This window comes from Pseudorasbora parva, chromosome 5, assembly GCF_024679245.1.
Source record: "Pseudorasbora parva isolate DD20220531a chromosome 5, ASM2467924v1, whole genome shotgun sequence".
NCBI lineage: Eukaryota > Metazoa > Chordata > Actinopteri > Cypriniformes > Gobionidae > Pseudorasbora > Pseudorasbora parva.
The window spans coordinates 31,870,994-31,898,610 of record NC_090176.1 but is presented as its reverse complement, the minus strand read 5'-3'; the positions used below and the strand labels follow the sequence as shown (position 1 = coordinate 31,898,610).

At 38.8% G+C, this 27,617-nt stretch overlaps 1 protein-coding gene across 4 annotated transcripts in view; it reads right to left on the bottom strand.

Moving 5' to 3' along the window:
- Positions 1-750: 750 nt before the first annotated feature.
- The window catches only part of plekhm3 (pleckstrin homology domain containing, family M, member 3), a 46,647-nt gene continuing 19,780 nt past the window's right edge, over positions 751-27,617 (bottom strand). Inside the window, exons 5-9 of one of the 4 annotated variants that reach the window (XR_010905030.1) lie at positions 27,350-27,543; positions 20,547-20,669; positions 18,236-18,412; positions 17,441-17,504; positions 8,122-8,188 (exon numbers count right to left, since the gene is read on the bottom strand). Coding sequence is in view for 2 of the 4 variants with exons in the window: in XM_067443876.1 (XP_067299977.1) it covers positions 3,297-3,468; positions 8,031-8,188; positions 17,441-17,504; positions 27,350-27,543 (588 nt within the window). In the remaining 2 variants the exon portion in view is untranslated. Of the gene's footprint in view, positions 3,469-8,030; positions 8,189-17,440; positions 17,505-18,235; positions 18,413-18,433; positions 20,670-27,349; positions 27,544-27,617 lie in introns of those variants that run through there. The other 3 variants (XM_067443876.1, XR_010905029.1, XM_067443877.1) reach the window with 3 other exon arrangements.

Sequence of the window (27,617 nt, the reverse complement as noted above, 5' to 3'; positions counted from 1 at the left end):
ACAATCTGCAAAAATAAACAGCAGGGCTCAATGGAATTTTTTTTACTTTCAGATTTTTAACCACAAAATTATCCCTTTCTATATTAGCTAGATATACTTTCTTCTTCTTTAAATTGTATATATTTAATAACACACTTTTGCTGGAAAACAAAAGGACAAAATACAAAACATCTCTGATTAGGTTGTAGTTTTCAACACACTCATGCTTTCAAGACTATCAAAAGTAATTTTTCAGTCAACTGGTCCAAAACTCACTCAAACTGGCCCTGGGCCAGCAGACCATCATTATTGTTGAGCCCTGGTAAGGTTGGACAAATATTTAAAATGCCTTAAGAATGAAGAAAATACATCCATGGTAACTGTTCTTAATAGAATCATGATATCACTAGACTGTATTTTAAATGTTTATACGTCGGTACCACTGTAAAAAAAAAAAATTAGAAGCCTCATGCTGTGGTTTCTAACAGGTCCAGTGGTTGTTGGTACAACTCCAGACAGAACCAGATACAAGCATGTGGCTTTTAATTTGGGATTAGCTCGTGAGTCAGTGCTTGGACCCACTCCGGTGCACCAGGACCCAAAAGGGAACACCACAACCACAGCCACTGCTATGATGCGTTTGTTCCACGGCTGCCACCTTGGATTCTGACCAGGAAACTAATCTATGTAGAATTGAAATTACTTTGCAAAATCCTAAAAGTCCATTTAGATGAGGACATTAGTTTTGAAGCATAAAAAGAGCAGAATGTGTTAAGTAATATTCTTTATTGGCAACAGTGGTAAAAAAAAGAAAGGAAAAAACAAAACAACAACAAAAAACAGAGGAAACCTGGAAGGAACCCGCACCAGTACTGAAACACAAATATTTGTAGTTGCAAGAGGTTGTCTGTAATGGAGAGTTTACAGAATACAAGACAGCACTGGGGAAGTCCAGAAAATGATACAGAAATTGCAGTGAAGTATATAAATACAATAAATACTTCTGAAACAAAACTGACATGTAAATATACAACTGAGAACAAGATGACAGCAAAAAAAACCTTCCATTACACCTCAACAAACATGAAAATGAAAGACCAATTTGGTGTACTGAAGGAACAAAAGATATTCACCAAGTACATCCACTGAGTTCCCTTTTTGTTTGTCCCATTATTCAGTGCGTTAAGAATCCCTGATTTTAAAGAACAGTACGAATAATGCAATGTAACATAATACATCAACTTTCAAAGCGAACCGATTTCAAATGCACCATTACATCTTACAGTATCAAGTAAAACATGGTGCATTAAACTCAGTTCAAGTTTAAAACGGTGAAATGACAAGATCTCTGATGGGAAAACAAGAGACTGCCAGATTTCGGGAAGATTACTTTTTTTAGTAAGATAAGTAAAAGGTCTTTACCTTCAAATACCAAAAGGATTAAGTGATTATATTGCGATATATTCTTTAGCCTGATATTTTGATTAGATTAAATACTGAAACATTATTTGATTGACTATATCTTGCTAATCGAAGAACATCAACAGGCCGATGCATTGGCTTTCAATTTAAGGCAGGCAAACAGACACAGATTCAATAAATACAAACAAAGGTTCCAATTCATCCATCCATCATTTAACATCATTATAATCACACGTAAACTAAGACTGAATCCCATTTAAAAGTAAACCTCTTGGTGCAAAACAAGCTTAAAACTTACACACACGCACACGCACACGCACACGCACACGCACACGCACACGCACACGCACACGCACACACACACACACACACACACACACACGTAATGGTAGCAAATGAAATGTAAATTGACCTAGACCCATGTGCACGAGTTCAATATTGCCAGTTGTTGGCCTGTAATAAACTAAAGATGGCTTGTCGAAGTGTCAAACATCAAGTGCACAGCTCCAGTTTGAACGTTTCACATCTGGTATAACCAGTAACTTGTGTAATTCCAATGCGTTTATATCAGTAAAGCTAAATGTGATTTATATCTAAATCGGTTTGCTGGTGAGGTGTCGAGGAAGAGAGAAGCTGCTCTTATCTCCGACTGTATGCTTATAGCAGAAAAAAAACAACAACAAAGAAATAACAAAAGAAAATTAGATTTAATAGTGATTCTCGGGATTCAAGGGAACATTCTAAAATGTCAGTCAGCTCGATACGTTGACAGGCAAAAAGGGTAATTTTGGTATCGTCCACATCTTGTCCGACTAGGTCTGGTCAAATAAGGCAGCAAAAGCAAAGCAAGTGACTTTAGTGCCAATTCTAAGTTCAAGTAACAAGAAAACAGTATGAGCACAGAGAGGCAGCGTGGAACCAAAGCAGTCCACGGCGGGTTTGCTTTGCGTTTCTTGTTTAAAAGACGTACGAATGCTAAACAAAGCCCTGGAACTCTAGACTGTAATTTTGGGGCTTGGTGGCCGAGGGTAGTTTGTAATCATAGACCAGGCGGTTAGCAAGAACAACGTGGTTCAGCTGCTTATAGGCAGTGCCATTGAGTGTTGATAAACAGTCAAACTTTTTAAGCTTTGGCTGGATGGGACAAGACACCAGCCCTAGGTCATTACAACCTTCACTGTAGTCCGCTAAGCTTAAAGCGTCACGGATTTAAGATGAAAACAGATATGGAAACGTACTGTGACTGAAAGTGCTATAGACTTGTAATAAATAAAAAACATTGAACAAATTGCAAAAGTGAAAACGCAATAATGAATACATGTTAAAACAGAAAAAAATATGTTCTGAGGATGTTCATCTTTACGCTCAGCCTTCGTGCGCTGTAGATCAAGGGTCTTCGGCATCGGAGGTTAACTACAGCGTGGAGGGAAACCGAATGGAGCGGCCAGACTGCCATCTTGCAGCGCTCATTTTCACCGAACCATTAATGGATTAGAAGCTCTATTTGTGTCCAGAAATTGGTTTGAATCATCGCTCTTGGATTGTGAGTCTGCCAAAAAGTGCGTTATTTTACATCTGTCAGTGAGAGTGTGTTTATGTGCAAGCGTGAGCGTACTTTTCCTGTATTTGTCGGTTGGCCCTGGCTGTCATTTGGTAGATGAAAGGGAAGGGTAAATTGGTATCATTATGAAGCCTCTGCTCTCTGGGAGCTGAATTATTGTCTCTGTGCCCATCTCTCTCAGGTGAGGGAGAATGCAAAAAACAAAAACTCCTCTATTTTTCGATTTCCACGGAGCACTTCCACCGAAGGACCGCAGTATCTTGTCCTTCTTGGATACAGCAGAACTTGGACTTCATTAGTGCAGTGTGCTCAGCACAGCTCTCAATAAACCGCCTCAGGTGTCCAGCTCAAAGCAGTCTAGCACTTCGTCATCAGGGCTGTCATGAGGGCCGTGCCTCTTCCAGAATGACGCCGGCTTCTTGTGCAGTTCTCTGCGTACGCAACGCGGGCACGGCTGCGCTCGCATCCGACACTCGGCATGGAAGACGGCTCCGCAGCCCTCGCATCTGCAGTTAAAACACAGAAGAGTGAAGATCCAAACGTTTACTGATACTCAGTCCTGTCTGTGTCTCTGCCCCTGTCTGAATTTATACATTTATAAATATGTAGGTTTGGGGTAAGATTTTTCTTATTATTCATCTCTTTTGTGAGCACTTAACCTCATCTAAAAAATTAATTAAAAAAAACTTAATTTACCTCTACCTACCTTCCTCTATTTTCCCCAATTCTAGCTTCTGCTACTCTAAGCAATGAACCAAACAGTATTTCAGGCACTTTTTGTGATTATTCTCCTCTTCATGATGTATCGCTTCATGTATGCCTGTTTACTATTATAATTAATTATTTTATTCAGCAAGAATTGATTTCTTTAAAGAAACCTTACAGGATTTTAAAGAGCTTGAGTGGTAGAGTGTGTGTGTATGTGTGTGCGTATACTTGTTTATATTACATTGTGGGGACAAAATGTCCACACAATGTAATATAAACCTGAGATCACCTACATTGTGGGGATCTGCCAGCGGTATGGATTCATAAACATACTAAATTAAGTTTTTTTTGAAAATGTAAAAATGCAGAATGTTTCCTGTGATGGTAGGTTAAAGTAGCCTTTAATTTCTTTACAACACCGGCAAAGATCATGTATTCCAGCCTGATTTCAGCGCGCGTGCAGACAGGGTTGCCAAGTTTTTAAAACAAAACCCGCCAACTACTAGCCCTAAACAATAGCTTCTCGGGGGGTTCTCTGAGGGAAAAATGGCGTTTGGGGGGTAAAATGTGTGTTATTTTGGCAAGGTTGCCTGCTAAAATTCACACTCATGGGTCTATATATCACATAATAGTCGCTTCAACCCACGGACATAGAAAACAACCCGCGGGGGGAAAAACACTGACTTGGCAACTTGAGCTCTGTTGACATTGCATCGCTTCGTTGCTCTGATTGGTTGTAGGTCTATCCAATTGATGTCTTTCCTGGTTCGGCTGAAACACGCCCCATAATCACAGCCCAATGGAGCAGATTCAGACTCATATTCTGACTAGAATTGAGTATGACCACGTCAGGCTAAGGTTAAAGGGTTAGTTCACCCAAAAATGAAATTGATGTCATTAATAATGACTCACCCTAATGTCGTTCCACACCTGTAAAATCTCCGTTCATCTTCGGAACACAGTTTAAGATATTTATATTTAGTTTTGTTATATTAACATTTAGTTATATTTAACAAAAAATAATACTTTATTCAGCATTGTCTTCTCTTCCGGGTTTGTTTTCAATCCTCAAAAAAAGATTTGAACGTTTTGAATCAGCGTATCGATTCATGATTCGGACTGCATGTCAAACTGCAAAACTGCTGAAATCACGTGACATTGCCGATTCGAATCATGAATCGATACGCTGATTCATAACGTTCAAATCTTTTTTTGAGGATTGAAAACAAACCCCGAAAGAGAAGACAATGCTGAATAAAGTCGTAGTTTTTGTTATTTTTGGACCAAAAGAGATTCTAATTAACTAACTGATGTCACAGATGGGCTACTTTGATGATGTTTTTATTAGCTTTCTGGACATGGACAGTATAGTGTGCATACACTTTCATTGGAGGAACAGAAAAGCTCTAAGACTAAATATAAATATCTTGAACTGTGTTCTGAAGATGAACAGAGGTCTTTGCAGGTGTGGAACGACATTAGGGTGAGTCATTAATGACATCAATTTCATTTTTTGGTGAACTAACCCTTTAAGGGGCATGTGCAGTGTAGAGGGATAGAATGTACAGTTTGTACAGTGCATTATGCCTATGAAAAGTCCACATAATTCACAAAAACACAACATGTGTGTGTGTGTGTGTGTGTCCTTTAAATATCTTCTTTTATGCAGTCCCAGTCTATATAAAACTACTACTCCTTCACAAGAACAATTAGGAGCTCAAGGGCTCCTTATTCCTCTAAGAGAAACAACATCTCTCTGTGTACCATCATGGGCGGTAGTAGCCCAGTGGTTAAAGTTTTTGGGCTGCCAAGCCAAGACTTAAACCAAGATGACTGTTGGCAAAGAGGTTGTGCCATACTAACCAGAAGTGCTACTGGTGGTCTATTTCTGAAAAAGGTCTGCTTTGCACAAAAACATAAAAAGGCCTTGTTTTTATTAGAATTTTATGAAGTCTTTCCTCTTGACATAATATGATTTCCTCTTTATAGACAAACTGTCAGTAAACAGACCCCCAAAACTGAAAACGTCTTGCAATCTGAAGCATACCCAACATGAATTAAACCTAAAGCATGTTAACAAGATAATACTAGCTGACAGGATGTCTAATTTTAAATCAGCCTCTATAAATAAGTAATTCTTTCCAACAGTAAGGATCCAAAAGCCATAAGGGCTGTGGTGTGCTTGCTCATCAGAGGTGTGGTTTGAGGAATTTATGGTGGGGCGTGGAGACACCTTCTGCTCCTGTGACTGCACTAGTGGCCTATTGAGCATGTACTGTAACAGATACAACATAAAGTGCATACAAACACACCCATGAAATTCTGGAAAAAATAAATAGATCACACAGTGAAGCAGTTAGTGCAACACCTGGATCCAGCTGTACTAACAGACATGCTCAAACTGCCTGCATGGACAGATGCGACTGGGTCTATCAGTGAATCAATGTGTGCCAATAGTAAGGCTGTAAATCAATTTACATAAATAAATGCAATGAATCTCTTCATGCACTCATTCCTTTTTAAGGAGAGAAAATAAAACAGTACGTGTTGTGCTCTGAAAAAATATTAACTATAATAAAATATATAATTTTTTCTTGCGTAATGTACACTGATTAGGTAATAACATTCAGACCGCCTTCCTAATATTGTGTTGGTCCCCCTTTTGCTGCTGAAATAGCCCTGACTAGACCCCTGAAGGTGTGCTGTGGTATCAGACACCAAGATGTTAGCAGGAGATCTGAGATCCTTTAAGTCGTGAGGTGGGGACTCCATGGATCAGACGTGTTTGTGCAGCACGGCCGAGTTCTGATGCTCGCGTGCCCACTGTTGGCACGTTCGGCGGTGGACAGGGGTCAGAGGCACCCTGATTGGTCACCAGCTATGCAGCCCCATACGCAACAAACTGCGATACACTGTGTATTCTGACACCTTTCTTTAAAAACCAGCATTTACTTGTTGAGCAATCTGAGCTACAGTAGCTCGTCTGTTTAATCGGACCACACGGGCCAGCCTTCACTCCCCACGTGCATCAATGAGCCTTGGCCGCCCATGACATCACATCCTGCTTCTAAAACATCAACTTTGAGGACAAAATGTTCACTTGCTGCCGAATATATATGCTTTTTTATTTAAGCATATTTTTTTTTTTTTTAAAATATATTAATTATTTAGATTCATATGTAATACAATTTAATTTAATTAAAAAAATAGAAAATGTATTCACATATTGAGCGAGAAAAATATTTATATAATTTATTTTTTTACATATATTTAAACAAATACAAATAAAATGCTTTTAAAAGGTCTCTCCATACTTTACAGTTCTGCTGAGCTATTCTAACCAGTATACAGAAAATCAGATAGAACATAATAAAATGTATGAATTTAATATGAAATGGAATAAAACATTTTTTTGGACAAATGTTTTTTACCATGTTAGAAAAATGGGTAACACTTTACAATTGTTTCATTTGTTAACACTAGTTAATGTATTAGCTAACATAAACTAACAATGAGCAATACATTTGTTACTGTATTTGTTCATCTTTGTTAACATTAGTTAGTTTACAGTGCATTAACTAATGTTAAGAAATACAACTTTTGATTTTAATATTTTAGTAAATGTTGAAATTAACTTTTAAGATTAATAAATGTTGTAGAGGTGCAGTTCATGTTAACCAATGTAGTTAACCAATGTTAACGAATGAAACTTAACTTACTTATTGTAAAGTGTTACAGATGAATGTAACTGCACTAACCTTATCTAATTCATTTCAAAATGTAACACAGCCCTAACCAATAGACATTGAGGCCTTATCAGTGTTGCCGTACGAGGAGCTATGTTTAAATAGCAGCATCTGTTCTGGGAACTGCACTCCACTTCGCTGGAGAGTCCGAAAGATTCTAGTCACACTAGTGGTGTGAAGACCAGAGAGCGGTTTATCAGCTGCAGGCCATAAGCGGCAAACACACAGCATGCTGAAAAAAGCTGAGATGCTCGAAGGATTAACTGTCCCCTTACAAAGGGTGTACTATCACTGCATCATCACACCTCAATCCACTACCCGCTGGGTGTGACTAACATGAGACAGAGGATGGACAATCATCAGCAATGAGCTACGGACCATTTGACAGACAACTGCCACTTGTATGAACTACACCTGTGGTTTCTCTGCTAGGACACCTGTCTTTGAAGCAAACTCACTTTCTCACTTTGGGTCTAGTTAGTAAAATGTAATTGCAAAAATGGCTGAAAAGCGAAGCTACTTTTATGTTTTTAGGCCATGTATGTAGCATTTTTGATTTTACAGAGGTTAAACATCGAGACATTTAGAGGTAAGACAGTGGCTACATGTCTCACCTTCTGGTGGAATTCTCCTGGAAGGGATAGATGACCTGGCCGTTTTGGCAAAGCTCACAGATGAAGCCTTTCTCCCGGCACAGACTACAGCTGTAGACATGAGAGCTGGCAAACTTGATCACCTTAGACAGGAAGGGAGAAAGCTTTCCATCTATGACCTGCAGAAAAGAGAAAGACAAAAGTTGGGTTAGCTGTAAGCATTCCATGATAAGTCATTTTATTTCACTATAAATCACAGTATAATTATTTTTGCTGGAAATAATAATAATGTACATTTATATAGCGCTTTTCTAGGCACTCAAAGCGCTTTACATATAAGGGGGGAATCTCCTCAACCACCACCAATGTGCAGCATCCACCTGGATGATGCATCGGCAGCCATATTGTGGCAGAACGCTCACCACACACCAGCTGATTGGTGGAGAGGAGACCGAGTGAATGAAGCCAATCAGTGTATGGGATGATTAGGAGGCCATGATGGACAGAGGCCAATGGGCAAATTTGGCCAGGATGCCGGTTACACCCCTACTCTTTTTCCAAAAGACTTCCTGGGATTTTTAATGACCACACAGAGTCAGGTCCACGGTTTAACGTCTCATCTGAGGGACAGTGCTCTTTGACAGTATAGTGTCCCTATCACTAATGGGGTGTTAGGACCCACACAGACCACAGGGTGAGCGCCCCCTGCTGGACTCACTAACACAGTGATAGCGTAATAACGTAATAACCATAAATAAGGTTATTATGACACCAAAAGTTTAGATTCCAATCAAATTTTACAATTCTCAACACTAATTTCCCAGTAAAATTGTTGGCAATAAAATGATAAACTAATTACAAGCAAACAGGACAAATGAATGCAACAGTACAAAGATACCATCAAAATAAAGAGTGCTTTATGTTTTTGGCTCATTTCCAGCAGGCGGTACGGTCCAGTACAGTTCGGTATGTGCGCAATTTTTGCTGTTTTCATTGTCAGAAGTTGTGAATGGTACCCTAATTCCGAAGCGTACCACTTTTTGGCACCCTTCCCTTGGGGTACCTAGCACAATAATCCGGTACTAAAGAGTGAAGCTAGACTCACTGCAGAACACTGATTGGTTGACAGAGAATCGTCACTGTAGCCTAGAAATCTAGACACACCCTAGCGGCAGCAAATCTATTTTGCCGCGAGTGTAGTCTAGCAACTCACAATAGACTTTGAGCTGGAAAAACCAAACTCTGGTCAGGCCAATCACATCGTGTATAGAGTCGGTGGGCGGGGCTTAACATAATAATGGCAGAGTTGCGTGCTTCTAGTAAACAAAGAAGCAGGCGAACGGTGGCCTTTCGAATCGGCTTTGGCCGCGACTCTGGAAGACTTGGAGTTGAGCTTTTCTCTGAGAAAAGAAAAAAGAACGGCACTGGAATCATTTTTAAAAAGGGAAGATGTGTTCTGAGTTTTGCCGACCGGACACAGCGAAAGTTTAATCTTTCAACTAGCTCCGCTTCACGTTGCTCTGGTTGGTTGTAGCGTTATCCAATTGCGTGCAGAGGGAGTCTGAAAGACAACCGTTTATCCCGCCCCTCGGATTGAGCCCTGTTAATGGTGTGTTCCCAGACCAAACATCTTGATGTGGGTCATTGTGTTTTTCCTTGCAATCTGCAGCCTTGGCTCAAACAAAGCATGTCTTCGTCTTGTGACAACAGCCACATGCGAGAAGCAAAGATCTGCTGTACGTTGTCCATTGTTGTTTACTGTGTCACTTTTGTCTTCGCGCGAGAATGGCATTCATCACTAAACATACGCCTATTATAAGCATACTGTTGCTAGCGGACCAGGGTTTATGCTCCAGAATCGTACCGTACTGTCATAACAGAAGAAATACTACAGAAATGTAAGACGTAAAGCACGTTTTTTGCACATTTCATAAGTGTGCTCATGTTGTATGGGTTAAAATTTCTTGAACTAGCAAGTCTTAAAAATGCATGCAAGTAACATCACAGCACTGCAATGTCATGAGTGTAAAATAACACATTTTGCCATATTTTACCAGTATCATTTATTATATATTAAGGGTAAGCATTCATTTTTACAAAACAGAGACTCGAAATGGACAGTAATCATCCAGTTAACAGTTAGAGCTCTATCTGAGATTTTAGCGACTGGACAAACACTTAAGAACAAGCTACAATGGGAGCCAAGTACAAAAAGAAGAAGAAGAAAAAAAGACATCACATCAGGAATCCACATGAAAACTAATGAATGCTTAGAGAGTGGGGGGCTGGCTAGGGATCGAGGGTGGGGTAATTCCTTTTGGGAGACTGTTTGCAAAAAATAATATGTGAATGCCATTTATCGGTCAGAGTAGTTAAAAATCGGCCTGGTCTTTGAAAGCGGGATGCTGAAGAAGGTGTATTGTGGGCAGTTGAATGAGACAGGGGAAGGGGCCTAGACCTCCAGTGCATATTCACCAAGGGGGCAGAGACAAGTGGCTACACCTGGCAGCACTGCAGCACACCAATTAAAGAGCCTGCCAGCATTCTTCAGCCCTTCCACAAGGAGCCAGCCACAGAATAGAGGAGGAGAAGAGGGGACAGGAGAGCTTGGGAGGGTGGGACGGGAAGGCTCGAGGGGAAAGAAAGAATAAAGGAAGGACCACCACAGTCTCCCACGAAAGACGCACGCACACACACACGCAGCGTGAGCGGGGAGAATGGGTTGAAAAGGGGAAGGTTTGTGTGGGAACAGGGAATCTAGACTCTACAGCCATTACCAAAGTTCCCAGATGATGTGTTTAGTTACTTAAAATGTGGTGTATAGCGGTTATATTTATGCATTGGGTAGATTTGAGGTACACATTTGATCAGTTTTTGCTTCCCCTTGGAATCCCATAACTTGCTAGCACAATGTTCTACTGTTTGGTTTACTATTTACTACACTGTAAAAAAAAATTCAGGTCTCCAATTGAAAATGTTCTAGTGACTGATCACATCTATTATTTTTCAGTTGGCCAAATTGAATTTCTGTGAATTGATGCAATTTAATTCACAGAAATTAAATTTGGCCAGCAAATTTTTTTTTTTAGATGTGATCAGTTACTAGAAAGTTGTTTTTACAGTGTACATGGTTTATTGGAGGGTTGAACATTTCTTACATTAGTGTAATAAAATATAATTTGAATCCATGGGAATCAGCTGGTACAATATACATGAGTGATATACATCAAATACTTTATGAATGATATACATCAAATACTTTATGAATGATATACATCAAATACTTTATGAATGATATACATCAAATACTTTATGAATGTTCTGTCAATATAAGATTGAGGAACAAAGGAGCATTTTAAATCTACTTGGCCATAATTTGTTGACCATTGTTGCAGATGTTTCCTCTGACTGCAAAAATAAAATATAACCCTTTTAAGCCATTTCAGAGCAAATCTATCTATCTATCTATCCATCTATCTATCCATCAATCAATCATATGGCTATAAGTAAGATTAAATACATCCAAGAAGGTTTGCATTGCATTTGATCCCTTTTAAACATTTCATATTTCACTATTAGAAAATAATTCTTCAAATTTCACCAATATACTACCCAAGTCAAAAGGACTCAAGGCAGAAAGACCCACATTGCAATAAAGTAGTCATTGTCATTGCCCAATGAACATAGAGGTGATGCTGTTGGCAGGCTCTCTCAATACAGGCACCAGGAGAGCCCTTAACCATCCATCCATCAAGTAGCTTTCAGTTAAGAGTCAGAAACTCCTGTTTTTCTCTGCCCGGGCTGACAGAACACCAATAACCTGCCTTTTCCCATGTGAAGGAGTAATATAGCAAGGCATTAAAGAAACGCTGCAAGCCACCAATCAAAGCGGTGGGGTGAGAACACTCGCCGTTCTTTGGTAAAGATGATGTATACTCCCCTTGATCAATGCTGGCAGAGGGAGTAATTAAACATTTCAATAATTTAGCAGGCACGGTGAGCGAAACAGCGAGTAGGCTTACGCCAGGCTTGATGGGGAGGGACTGGGAAAAGCAAGAGGGCTGTTAAGAAGAGTTATTGACAAAGAAGTGAAAGTGTGAATTTATGTATCAACAGCTAGACACACTCAACTGATTTCAAATGAGTTGCAGTAATTGACCCTCAGGGGTTAGTAGTAAGGATAAATGTTACCTAAAATATTACTATACACTAAATATTAATACATATACATTTATATTATTTTCATTCATATATGTTAATACACTTATTGCATCCATTTTCTCATTCTGTTTACGCCAAATTCTGACTCTACCATCTGAATGTCTCAACAGAAATCGAGACTCATCAGATCAGGCAACATTTTTCCGGTCTTCAACTGTCCAATTTTGGTGAGCTTGTGCAAAATATTAGCCTCTTTTTCCTATTTGTTGTGGAGATGAGTGGTACCCGTGGGGCCTTCTGCTGTTGAAGCCCATCCGCCTCAAGGTTGTGCGTGTTGTGGCTTCACAAATGCTTTGCTTCATACCATGGTTATTTCAGTCAAAGTTGCTCTTCTATCAGCTTGAATCAGTCGGCCCATTCCCCTCTGACCTCTAGCATCAACAAAGCATTTTCTCCCACAGGACTGCCGCATACTGGATGTTTTTCCCTTTTCACACCATTCGTTGTAAACCCCAGAAATGGTTGTGCATGAAAATCCCAGTAACTGAGCAGATTGTGAAAAACTCTGGCCCGCCTGGCACCAAAAACCATGCCACGCTCAAAATTGCTTAAATAACCTTTTTTCCCATTCTGACATTCAGTTTAAAGTTCAGGAGATTGTCTTGACCAGGACCACACCCCTAAATGCATTGAAGCAACTATATTGCATTGAGCAACTATATGCTGTATTGGTTGATTAGATAATTGCATTAATGAGAAATTGAACAGGTGTTCATAATAATCCTTTAGGTGAGAGTAATATATATATATATATATATATATATATATATATATATATATATATATATCGAAGCACAAGATGCACATTGGATCATCTCAAATAAAGATGGTAACATGATCATCAGGAACTTGAAGTAAAAGTGGTTGGTTATTAAAGCAAAAGGGAGACACAAATACTAAGTTACTATTATACAAATACTATTAATTTTAAAGTCATTGTTTTACTGAAATTTATATGCTGAAAAATGGCTATAAAAATGCTATGCATATGTGTTAAAGTTGGGCAGCTCAATAAAACCAGCATCTTTGTAGCTATTGCGGGGGGAATGGGTGACGTCTGCCAAATCACCCCCCCCCCAATCCCCCACCTTTTGCTCCTGTCTTGCATGTGCTTTGTCGTCAGTTGCTTAATCCCCTAAAACCACAGTTTAGCGCCTACTTCTTCATCCCCTTCTCAGCCCTAGCCCTAATGTCCTCGCCTGCTCCATTAAACGGCAGAGAAAGGGCCCAGATTAGACAGATAAAGAGAGTGTGAGCTCTGTTTGGATAACACCCTCCCTGCCAGGGCCTCGCAAAACAGGATTACAACCGGCGTGTGTGAGGAAGCAGGAGAGAGCTGGCCAGCCAGGGTACCGTGTGAGATGGGCACGAGAGAGCACGGCATGAAGATCCATCCCATACGTGGACCATGTAAACGCATTGGTCACGGCAGACCAGGTGCGATGTAGGCATCCTAGAAGCAACTCCTAGAAGTTGACACATCATGTTGACCTGAGAAACAATACTAGATTCAGACATGTAACTTCTGAGGACATGAACTTTGTCACTTGAGCTAAATTAAGTGCATATAGTTGCAAATTGCTGGCAAGACTTGCGCTGTTCCATTTGTAACAACACATATAATATAATTAGCATTTATATAGCACTCTACTTGTGTCCATCCTGGTGCACTTGTTAAACTTTTCATACTCTTCCAGTGAAGATATCAAACAAAAGGTAGTTGCCAAACAAAGCTGGCCTATGGGCAAGTCTAACGCAAACAAATATGGTCAATGAGGTCATTTTTTAAAAGAAGACTGCCTAAAATGTAGTGCTAATTGTTGGAACTAAATGGGGGAGCATTCGGATTTGGTCTATAGTTTGTTTGGAGCCTTGCTGGAGATAGTTCAGCATTCAGTGACCTCAACGTGGAGGGCGAGCATTCCAGAGCTGTGGAGGAACCGGCATTAAGTAGCAACACTAAAAGAAAATGGCTCCTTAATAAGGTAAGCCAATTAAGAAGCTGAAAGAGAAAGTAATGTGACGTGAATGGGAAATGCCTCAAATTTGCGCCTTGCACAGACGGAGGGGGAGAGAGCATTAAGATCTTGTGCTGAATGCAATGAATAAAAAGTACACAAGAAGAGGGACACGGCACTGACAGTACAGAGAGCATTTAAGAATCACGGACTGTGCAGATTCACTTCAAAGATGCAAGTGTGAGCCAAATCATGTGACAGAAAACTGGTTAAATTAACAAAATTAAACAGACACAATAGCAAAACTATTTTTCAGAATTTTTACAGAGTGGCCCGTTTTTAGGTGCCCACACTGTGCTCGTAACATTGTACTCTGTTTTAAGACTCACAGACCCACAACTGAGCAGGACTGCTACTGTGACGCAATCAGACTGAGAAAAAGAGAGAGACTGCAATTGGTCCAATTTAGGGTTATTTTTAGGATTTTGTGGCTTATAAATCAATTACATTTTTTATTAAATAATTCGAAAATAAGTAATTTATCAAACAAACAATGAATTTACAATAAAAGAATAATACAAAATAAAAAGCAAGCTGTAATTGACATGTAGAATGTAAAAAAAAAAAAACACAAAAAAGCTAAAGTGTCAGGCAATGGGATATTGGGGAAGAATAGAATGGAATGGAAGCAGAGGTAGGACTGTCACGCTTTGTTTTTCTGCCTGTTGCATCTGAATGGCAGTAATTAGTTAGCTGGGTGGGGGAACATAGGGTGGAGTGGGGACTCCAGCCTCCCACCAGGAGACAGGAGGGAGAGGGGATGTGGGACAGGAGAATAGATGTTCTGAGAGCAACAGAGAAATAAGGGCAAGGGTCATTCCTAAGAAACTGAAGAGCGACAAAAAATAGTGGTGCGGGGGTATGGGGGGGGGGGGTCGGTTGTAGAGAGAAAAGGAGGGGAGATGAGAACACTGTTTCCTATATCCCTGATAGTCATGGCTTTAAGTTTGCAAACCGCATTTTTTTTAAATTAGCAACAATGGACTAAATTGGCAACTACAAGAGAAAAACTAAATAGTAACGTGTTTTAGTGTTGTACATTAAGATGTTTGAGGCCGTTTAAGCGATGCTAGAACAAAGAGAAAAAAAGATAAGCCCAAAACAAGAGCAAATTATTTACAAGGCGTAAAAATATGAACCGTTAACAACAAAGCAGAATGCTGACGTGTCAGTGACACTGAGGCTCCACATAGTAACTCTGTGAATGTGAGGGCTGCGAGGGAAGGGTGTGAAATACGCCCTCACTCTCAAAGCCTCTCAACGTCCACTGCCAGATGACACTGAACAGACACGTCACATGGTGATGATGTGTGCTACAGGTGTGTGTCTGTGAAAGCGATGAAGTCTTTTATCAGAATCGTACGTGGAGATGTACATACAGTCACTTGCATAATATACGTGTCACTTTAGCCACTATGTATGAATGTCACTGCATTGGTTTGATACAAAATATCAAATCAAGTGGGATTTATGTTCAAAATAATTCACAAACAAAGTAAAGCACTTTAAAAAACAATTCCATTCAAATTTACTCACCAAGCCTATATTAAAATAACTGTTTTCTATTTGAATACATTTAAAATGCAATTTTTAGCAGCCATTACTCCAGGCTTCAGTGTCATATGATCCTTCACAAATAATTATAATACGCTGATTTGTTGCTCAAAAAACATTTCTTATTATTATGATCAAAGTTCTGATGAAAACAGAAAAGCTGCTTCATATTTGAAACTGTATTATATTATCTTTTTTCAGGAGTCTTTGATGAATAGAAAGCTCAAAAGAACAAAATGTATTTGAAATAGATACTTTTGTAACAATGCATTTACGGTCACTTTTGATCAATGAAATGCATTCTTACAGAATGAAAAGACCTTCTTTCACCCAAAAAAACAAAAACGTACTGACCCCAAAGTTGTGTACGACAGTGGACACTGTTCAAAATAAATAGAAAAGGTTTTGTTTCTGGATCACATTCATAGTTAAAGTAATGAATATCTGTGGTTACTATGATAGAACACCAGTGCGATGTGAACGAACACACACACACACACACACACACACACACACACACACACACACACACACACACACACACACACACACACACACACACACACACACACACACACACACACACACACACACACAACATTTGAGGTTGTAAAAAAGTTAGAGAAAACACCGGACGTATTTTGCTTGTCAATTCAATTCCATTTAGATATATATTTTCTAGTGTAATGCCATTCAATTTTAAGAGCCCTATACACCTGGCGAAATGCGGATATCATTTTCATGTGCTGTACCGCGTCGTTTAAATGCATTTGCGTCCATTTGTGCACCCGTAGGTGTGCTGGACTGAAAAAGAGGTGTGTTCAGGTGCATTGTTAGCGCGTTGCTATTCTGAGGCAACTAAAAACAACTGCGCCATTGACTAACATAAACCTGTTCTAAAGTCAATAGCGCAGTATCTTTTGTGTTATTAAAAATGGCGCGTTAGTAATATGCATCAATAGGCGGGTGCACATTACATGTACACAATGCTTATTACATACACACAGGGACACGCAGCAGCACTCAAACATTTTTAAATATTAAAAATAAAAGGATTCCTCTAGAGTCTAGAGAGGAGCAGTCAGTCTTTCCGGCAGTAAATTCCACCATGTAAATAGCGAATCCGCCATGGTGCAAATGCAACTGGCTTTTAAAGGGAATGGGAGATGAGACTCTGATTGGTTTATTGCTCATTACGCCCAAAACAGACCCATGACGTATTAAGATAATAGGGACAAGCCTTTTAGACCATACGCTGAGCGCTGACCATTTTCCCGTCATTAAACTAGAAAAAGTGGAGTTTGGACACCCTAAGTGCATTTGCACCATGCATTTTAGACCATGTGTTTATAAAATATGGCCCTAAGTGTGGCCAAATACTTTTTGGAGCAATTTTTACGTGTTGACAGAGTTCAAAATCTTTCAAGGTCCCAAACATCTGCAAGTTTGTTCATTTAGTTGTTTGCTCTCAGCTTAGATGGCTACACATTTTACTCCATTCACCAGAATTTCATAGATTATTTCATAGATTACTAAACAACAAGTATGAAAAACATACTGTGCCGGACTTTATGCATGTATACAGGTGTATAAAGAAAAAAAACAAAGGAATGGTAAAGACAGGAGAGAGAAACTCACCTGCTGCAGGTCTGCCAATGAGTAGAGGTGCACATGCTGTAACAGGTATTCTCTTGGAAAGATCCTGCAGAAAAATACCATGAAATAGCATGAAAAGCATAGAAAAATATTACCTCAAGTCATAACTGAGCCTGATAATATCTGTAGAAAAATAACTGCAATAGCTTAGCTTGCACACATATACATACAAATCTATTTCAGGGGGGATGCTAGTTTCCCGCCATTCCCTCTGTATCCATGACAACATGGGTCCAAATTGCTTGGAAATAGGGGTTAATTCAATTGAATTAGAAAAAGGCTGTAAAATAGGCATTTAAAAGCACTACCCCTTATTATGGGTGAAGTGGGGCGGCTCTGTCTCTCTCTCTCTCCATCTGGCTGGCTATTATGGCCCTCTTCACCTCTCTCCTCCCATGAGCCTACACTCGCTCTTTCCCTCTCTCATTCACCCACGCCTGCTCACATTACAAACTCAAGGGCCAACAGAATTATCCAGAAAAGAGGGGAAGGGAAAAGCAACAGGCGTACTGTGAGGTGGAGGAAAAAAAAACAATGTGCGGTTGCGAGAAGGAAATAAGACGAAAAACAGTTATTGATCTTTTACTTTTACCAATTTCTTAGTCCATAATATCCACTGACAACTGACCCAACATGGTCAGTCGGATGATTCAGCCTAATGAAATGTTCCTCAATGAAGATGCATAAAACAATTCATTCAGTCACAAAGCTATTGGTGTAGCCACACTATAGCTGACTACTTGAACAGGATTCTGTCTATTTAATTTTTTTTTTTACCACAAAAGGCTGGAAAATTGGATCTATTAGGTAGTTTGGCACTGGAAACCGGTGCATCTTTACTCCTGCCCACTAATAGTTCCTCCACTCCGCTCCCTCAGAGGCTTGGTTCCGTCATTAGCAGCCCGTCAGGCAGATGTTGGGAATTAGAGACAGCCTTGCCGACCACAAACACAGCTAGAGACAGGAGAGAGGGAATTTATGGCATTAAAGCACGGGAGGAAAGCATGCCGGGTAGTTTTGAGCTGCAATGTAGCATTTAGGAGTGAATGTAGCTATTATATTATGTCACATATGATTTAAAAATAGTTTATGTTGATGCATGTGGCCCATGCTGCACAAATGCGTGTGGTTTGAGGCTCGCTGGACATCTCAGTCTTCAGTTTTAGGGATTGTGGTGAAGCACCATTTTTTTAATTCACTGCCATAATCTCGTTGCTGGCTGAAAAGAAGCATGGCGGTACTCCAGACAGACCTATTCACAGCTCATCCCTCAGACCTCATTAGGCCAAGCGATCATTACAGCACTAATCTTAGTCTAAACTGAGGCATTGGAGCAGGGGGTGGGATGTTTACTAAGCTGAGGATGAAATCTCTTTTCATTTGTTTATGGAAGGCGTAAGGGTCAACAGACAAGAGTTGCAGCAGGTGTCATTAGTGCAAATAGAGCTGATGATGGATGCTTTGTTTTGGATTTGATGTATGGCACGTCAAAAACGATACTTTGTCAAGAGTTGTGAATGCGTTGTCTTGGGGTTAAGAAATATATGCATTAAAACCTAGAGAGACAGAGTAAATGTGCTGCCTTGACCATGTTGTACAATGTTCTGTAGACTCATTAATGAAAAAACAATGACGCATTATGAGTAGGGTTGGTACACCACTACTGTATCTATAGTGTATAGTAACTGGCGAGATATTATACCTCAAACGAGTGGGTCTGACTTAAAATATTTTATATTTAAAATTAAGTTATGCAATATATTTTCTTTCTACCAGCCAATTATGATTCTGAAAGACGCAATGTTTGTAATTGTAAAAAACAACTTTCACGTGCATCTCACTGACAGATAAACTGCACTCTTTTTTTTTGTGTGGTTGTTAATGTAATAGTTATTTTAGCAAACAGTTTGCTTCGTATATTCAGTTTAACACCATTATGTTAAGAGAGTTAACTTTAATTGTCAACTGAACTCCGCACATGCATTTTAGACACTTTGGGTTGGATTTACTAAACAGGGCAAGCTATCGCGAGAGGGCAATTCAAATTTAAAAAAGCACAAATGGGAGTGGAAAGTTTTTCCAAATTAAAGAACACAAATGCAGCCAGAGCATTTCCATAATGACCAATGCAAACTACCAGTTAGCGTCAGGTTAAAACATGCTTTTTGGGGGCGGTAAATAATGGCATCAATCACCAGAAAATTGACATGGGTAAACCTTAGTAAATCACATTGCGCGATTCATTTAAATACTCTCCTCTCATAAATTTTGCGTCTAAAAAGGGCACCTCCTACAAATGCATATGCAATAAGTTCAGCAGCAAAAAAATGACTGTACATGCATTTTCAGTGTAAATTTTTCACTCCATGTCTTTAGGAAATCTTGACAAGCGCCTGACAGAGTTCTGCGCTAGAGCAAGCAGTTAGTAAATCTGGGCCTTTGTTTTTCTTGCTCCATCCAAACAATAAATGCACGTCCTTGAATGAGTGCATTTACTTTAACTGCCTAGGTAATGTCAAAAGCATTTATAGCCCATTTCAGGGGCTGCCAAAATTACAATTTAAAATCCGTTAGTTACAAAAATGCATCAAGTAAAGCTCCATATTATGTGCTAATTTTTCCACCAAATATTTCTTCATATTTAGTACTTCAAAATACTTAAGTCATAATGGGACCATTAAGGAACAGGAATCGATAAGAGGAATCTTAAACCGGAATTTTTGGCATTTTGATGATAAAGAATTTTCCATTGAAGTGTTTACAGATCACTCTTGACAGATTTGCAGCCTTAGAGAGGTATGAACGCCTAATAAAGGGTCTGGAAACCACAGAGCTCAAAGCTTTACATACCCACAAATCTGACATAACAAGTGAGGTATTACTGAACATCTTAGGAAGGCTGACAAAGAAAAGATATCGCATTGACAAGATTCCATGTTCTAATGCGCTATCTTCTGTATGACAAGATGAAATCCTAACTTAATCCCTGCGGATGTGTTGTTACACTGATTTGCCTGCCTTTGTCAGGCTTGTTCAAGTCAGGACAGTGTGTGAAAAGAAACCTGCGCCTCTCTGGGTGTTCATTTACCTCTGGCCATGATGACAGTCTATTTTCTGCTTTCTATATCCTCCAGCATAAATTCATCTCTGCTCATGGCACAGCTCCATGTCTGAATCTTTTGTACTTCTCAGGGTAAATACATATTATGGCCTGTTGTCAAACAAAAGACAACCAAATTCAGCCAACGTAATCAGAGGGTGGTAAGCATGAATGCAAGTGGCTGTATGTTAAGATTTTGCTCTTTTCCCTCAACCGCCTATGTATAGGTACTCTCTTATGGCAGAGCAACTGTGATTATGTGGATATGAAGCAACCTGTGATTGGTCACTAAGTAAAAATTGCTAAAAAATAAAATAATTTAGTATTCAAACAAGTGTAAAGACAGCATACAGCATTCCATGGGACTCAATTATAAAGGAATTTTAGATTGTTAATGATTCCATTAACAAAATGTTTAGAACTTTTGAAAATAAATATTGAGGGAAAAAAGAAAAGAGAAACAAATGATGAGATAATTTATTAATTCAACTATTTTAAATGCAGCATAAATGCAATTCAAAAAATGTGCCTTGTATAAGACATTAGACAACAACATTAAAAAGATGCACTACATTGTTACAAAAAAAGTGTTATTTTGAACTTTCTGTTCAAAGAATCGTGAAAAAATGGCACCACAGTTTTCACAAAAATATGAAACAGGCAGCACACCTATTTTCAACATTGATAATAATAAGAACTTTGAATAATAAGCTACTTAAGCAACAAATCAGTATATTAGAGTGAATTCTAAAGACTGGAGAGACTGCCTAAAATATATAATTACAAAAAGGTTATTTAAAATGTTTTCAGAATTCAGAATTTCAGAATTATTGTTTTTGATATTTAAATAATTTTTTTTTTTTAAATAAATGCAGACTGGGTGAGCATAGGAGACTTATTTTAAAACATTAGAAAATCTTACAGATCACAAACATTTTACAGTAGTGTAGATTTAATAATAATATTTTTTTTTTTTTTTTTTTTTTTTTTTTTAATAAAACTTGATTACACATTATCATAAGAACTATCGTACAACCCTAATTTGTGTTTCACAAGCCCTAAGCACTACAAAAATACAAAGGTGTACTGTATAGCCGCACTTCTACCAAAATTACCCAGAACAATTTGTCCCAGGAACTTTTTTCCCCCAGACCTGTTGCTGTCTGCATTTCCACCGATGTCTAATGTACCATGAAGTTACCGGCAAATTAGTCCGGTGATGCAGGACTGCACGCGACTTTCCATCTCCTGCTGGATTTCGTCCTCCACATATAGCTTAATAAAGCCTGAACCTCGTCTTCTGTCCTTCTGTAATATTTTTTAAACTCCATCATTGACTTGAATAGCAAACAACTCTTACTGCACGCTCCACAACAGACTTTTAAAAATGATGGTTAAAATAAAATGCTGCATGGAGTCAACCAATCACCATGTTCAGCGCCCAAGCCCAACCCTCTAAAGTTCCTGAACTTTAAGGCCATTTTCACATCTACCTTGTTTGGTCCGGATTTTCGGACTTTTCAGTTTGGTCCGAATCAAAATTACAGGTGTGAAACCTCCCGCGGACCACGATCCGGACCAAACAGACGAAATTTGGTCCGACGAAAAGGAGGTAGGCTTGGTCCGGATTAAACTGAACAAAACTTTTTGGGTGTATTTGAACTATCCTCGAGTATAGTTGGTGCTGCAGATAGTAATGCCATAATATTGGCCACAGTATTGGCAACGATATGCATCTGTTCATTTATTCTTGTCAAAGTTACCTGCGTAATTGACAACACACTGACGTCAGACACACATCTGCTAACAAACCAAGATACAGACCACATAGATGATGACAGGACGCAAGTGCTTCATGTAAAATAATTTAGTGCGCTTGCATAACTGCAATGTTAAAGCAAACCAAAACTAACCAAATGGATACAATGTATCAAAACACAAACTTTGGTCCGGACCTTGGTGGGGACTTTCAAGTGTGAAAACGCCCTAAAAAAGTACTACCTCCTGAGCTGGGACTTTCTGAGGGGGACATTTTTACCCAGAACTTCATTTAGACACTGGTCCCTGCGGTCGAAACACACTGAGTCCCTAGTTCCTGGGGAAGTTCCTGTGGTGGAAACACGGCTTATATGTTTGATTCACCCCAAGAACTGGTTAATAGGAGTCATTGTTTCAGGAATCCAATCAACTACACTGGCTGTACTGTGTGGTATTGATTCACTTATAAGAACTGATTCACAAGAACAATTTTCTCAAGAATCAGACTATACCAACTCCACTATATGCTTATGATTCATTAAAAAGATCTGTCTCATAACCATCATTCGTTTGGGAAATGGACTACACTGGTCGTGTTGTGTTTCAAACTGTTGATCCAGTAGCAGTGACCCAATGCCCCGGAATAGTTGAGCAAATCAAAACTGGTTCTTATTTCCCAAGCCTAGACTTGAGGGAGAACTACTGAAAGGTAAAGACTAAGGTAGTAAGCATGTGTGTGTGTCTCAGTTAATTGAGGTGCATTAGATCAGACTCATCGTGTGGACTGTGACAGCTCGCCCCCTTCTCTCCGTGGCTTAGTGTAAACACTTGTGGGCCTCTTCACGATCACTGATGAGCGTCCGGGCTGGGCGATGAATGGCTAAGGTAATATTTTAGCGCCACCGCCCTCATCAATCCTACACTGTTTAGAAAAGCGGAGCATTAGCCTGATGCCTGCTAATAGCCTGGTCATAAACACTAGCCCACTAGCGCTGCCTCCTGCTAGGGTCACCGCTGCTGCACCCCGTAAACACAGCGGCCAGATAAAGTCACCACTCAGTAGGCAGCTGGGACCGCTCCAAGGAGATGAACCTCAGAGAGGATATTCAGTTCAAGCTGAGGTTCCCTTTGCAAGAGCCCTCACGTCTGCACTTCAAACGGCCATCCTGCTTCTACGTCACCATGGAGTTCAAAGGAGCCAATACATAGGAAAGGGTACTGGGCCATTCAATAATTCAGTGATTCAAACAACAAACAGTGTTCTGAACATGTAGCTAAGAGTGCATTAGCAACACCATTAAGTCAACATCTGAAGTTTTTGTTGTTTTTGTTATGCCATACCTGATTTCAATAGGAAAAAAGAAGAAGATGGAAATTAGTTTACTACAAAAAGAGCTCAATGTCAATCTGAGGATACGTTTCATGGGCACTAGGAGAAATAAACGGCAGTTTTCTCTTATTATAAACATGACGTTCTTTCTTCTGTGGAACACAAAGAAGATAACTTGAAGAAGTTTTTTCATATATAATATATAATAATAAAGATAGTGATGCAGGCTTAGAAGAACCACACAAGAGTACAAAAAGTATAGTAGATTTTTGGGCCAAACCATCGGAACTTCCACTTAACCCCAACAGTTATAATCTTCTGATGATTAACTGTTAATATAAAAAGGAGCGGAGCCATTTGTTGAGGAAAAGCTGGTGGTAGCTTTCCATTATGTGATATTTCATCACAGAGCTGTACATGCTTTCGTCTCCCATGGTGTGAATGTTTAAGGCCTCTTAGCGCAATCTCATGGTCTCCACACTGACCCTGGTAAGAGCATAGCGCATTCATCACATAGACAAGCCTTTTAGTGCCGAAACCTTTGCATAAACACAGCTCCTTCACATTCCTGCTGAACATGGCCCTTAGGAATCCACTAAAGATCTGCTTATTCCCAACAACCAAATGCATTCCTTGAAATAGCATTCAAAATTAATACTTTGTCAGTGCTACATGCTAAATACATACGTCTATATTTTTTAACTAAGCTACTCCTTCGTACACATTGGCACAGAAACAAACCAGGTGCGACTAGCAGCAGTCAACCACTATTTTATGTGCCTTTCAAGACTACAAATTTTTATAACAGAAATGTAACCCATCAAATGAATAATGAAGGATGTTATTACCATGAAAAAGGTGTAGCTATTATAAGTAGATGTTTATTTCCTGTTTGAAACTAAATAAATTGTTCCACAATATAGATTTACTTCCAGTCCCATCTTAAAAATCTGCAAACAGAGAGAGGAAAAGCGCAGTGTGTATCCCTGCTAGTCTAAATCAAACACTGTTATCAGAATCACTGGACTTCTACAACCAGGAAATATTTATACACTCATGCGCTGATATCAAATAAGTGTTTATGAACTTAAGCTTATCTTACTGACTCCATCAATTGTTTTTATCCCACTAATAACAATATAATCTCTTGCGATCGTTCTCAACAAGAAAAAAAGAAAAAAGAAATATAGAGGTATAGATGAAACAACCTGTCACTTCTACAGTCTCCACACTGAGTTTTGCTCTTGCTCCACGGTCATGTTTTATATCAAATTTAGTCACAATAATTAGCCTATGCACGTTTTACTAAATTTGTAGATTAAAGTTGTTGTAACACCTTTTTCAATAGGCAACAACAATTTGAGGTCAGTTTCACTAATTCCACGGGTACATAAATGTTCATGGATCACTGAAACAGAAGTTGTGCACATTTAAACTCTCCCAGAATAACTACAAGAAAGCGTTTACTTAATAATTGAAGCTAATTACTGTTTGTTTAAAAGAAACTAAGAAAGAAAAAAACAGTTGTGGTCAACCAATATCAACAAGGCCAAAACAACTAAATGAATTACCATTGTGTATGAAATGTGCTATTAATTACTCTGCTATAATATATATATATATATATATATATATATATATATATATATATATATATATATATATATATATATATATATATATGTGTGTGTGTATGTGTATATATGTATACACACACACACAAGCTTGTTTAATTTCAAAGTGATTTACTTAAAAATATTAAAACAATCATAAGAATTATATAAAAATGTAATAAAATAAAATGTATTATTTAACATTTATTAAAAACCAAAATTGGCAACTGAAATGCCCTGATTGGTTGATCACTATAGACTCACTATAGAAGATTCTTTGATTATTAAAATGTCCTTCAAACTAATATATTGTGCTTTTTAAAGGGATAATTCCCTCAAAAATGACAATTGTGTCATCACTTACTCACCCTAAATTTGTTCCAAACCTGTATGAGTGTTTTTCTTTTGTTGAACAGAATATATTTTGAAGAATATTGGTCACCAAACAGTTGACACTGACCTCCATTGACTTCCATAGTTTTTACTTCCTCATAATATGGAAGTCAATGGCTACTGTAAACTGTCTGGCTACTAGGGTTGGGTAACGAAACTTGGTGCTAATATGGCACCGGTACCTATATAACCGGTATTCACCGGGCCGAATCAGAATGCAGATGTCGGTTTCTCATTTCGGTGCTGCCCACTTCAGTTCAAACGTGCTGAGCCAGAGCCACGCTCAGCACTCATCACATATCACAACTATTCAGTGTTTTCAACCACATCATGTTTATTTTAGGTTTCAGACATTTAAATACACATAAGTATCAGTAAAAAAACACCTTGATGTCTATAGCGGCAATGACAATGCATTCAGACAGTTATAATTTGCCTGTGTTTATTTCATATCAGATACACATTATACAAGTTACTATATTTACTCTATTCTTCTCCGAGTTCACCGGTCCCTTACTTTCATGTATTTCTTGAGAAGTGGATGAATTTACGTAATGTAAATCCGACAGATCCGATTATCTAGTGAGGTGCAAACTAACAAGGCAGCGCCCATCGGACCTTATAGATCATCTAACATGATAATTATAAGGGTTTAATATGACAAAACACATTCCCTTACACATATTTGAAAATCAGAATATCAGATAGTTCATGACATAGGTAACAAGTTTGTGAATATTTAAAAAAAAGAAGAAGAAACAAACGAAATAAAACCGATACAGCTGAGCTGTCATACAGCACTATTGTGGCTGCTGTGTGTCATGTGAGAAGCACGACGCGTCGCCATGGAAACAATAAGGCGATGCGTTCTAAAATATTAAGCCAGACAATATGGTCATATTTTTGCAAAATAATGCTGAACTGAAGCTGGTTTGTGGTATACCAAGAATACAGACTACTGTGCTGTTGTTAGTACTGTAACTGTTATTTAGTGTTAAATTATTGTAGAACCTATTGTAGTTAGGTGGCTTAGGTTTTACTGTGAATTTTTAAGTAAATTGCGTTTTGCATCTATTTATACATTTAAGTATACTTTAAACTTTTAATAATTTGCTCAATTTAAAGATTAAAAAAAAACAAAAAAAACAATAAAAAGCCATTCTCTAATGTCATCCATCTTTTTTTAAAGTATCTGTTCAGGCACCGGTACCGTTTTAAAAGTACCGGTTTTGCACCGGTATCGTAAAAAACCCAAATGATACCCAACCGTACTGGCTACCAACATTCTTCAAAATATCTTCTTTTGAAGAAAGAAACTCATACAGGTTTGGATCGACTTGAGGGTGGATAAATGATAACAGAAATAACATTTTTGGATGGACTATCCCTTTAAAAACTAAAAAGGTTCACTAAAAGGCTCTTTGGGGAACCAAAAATGGCTTCACTATGTAAAGCCCCTTTTGGAACCTTTATTTTTAAGAGTGTACTGGAGTAACTGTCATTTTCAATAATCTGCTGGTTCGGTACCCACAGTGGTTAATAAAGCAAAATGGAGCTGGTGAACAAAATGTTGTTAATTCAAACACAACAAAAGATGGTCCATGTACCATGTGCACTTACAAAATATCATTTTGTCATTTTAATCTTTTTACTCTTACTTTCCCTATTTTCTCTTCCTGCTCTCTGGCATTGCTCACCTGCGGCGGAGGTCTTCTGCTACTGTGGCCCGGCAGCTGAAGAGGTAGGCCCTGAGAGACTGGAGCTGCTGTCTCAATTTGAGGACGGCCGCCAATGCCTCGCAATGCTCATACAGACACGGGTTCAACTGCTGGACGTCTAACAACGGCTCCTCATAAACAAACTCCAGAAACTCCTTCGCTTGTTTCGATACCTGAACCACAATGTCAAAAATGCTGCTGTTAATGGTGATCACCCTTTGTTTGATGTCTTGTATTGTTGGTTGGT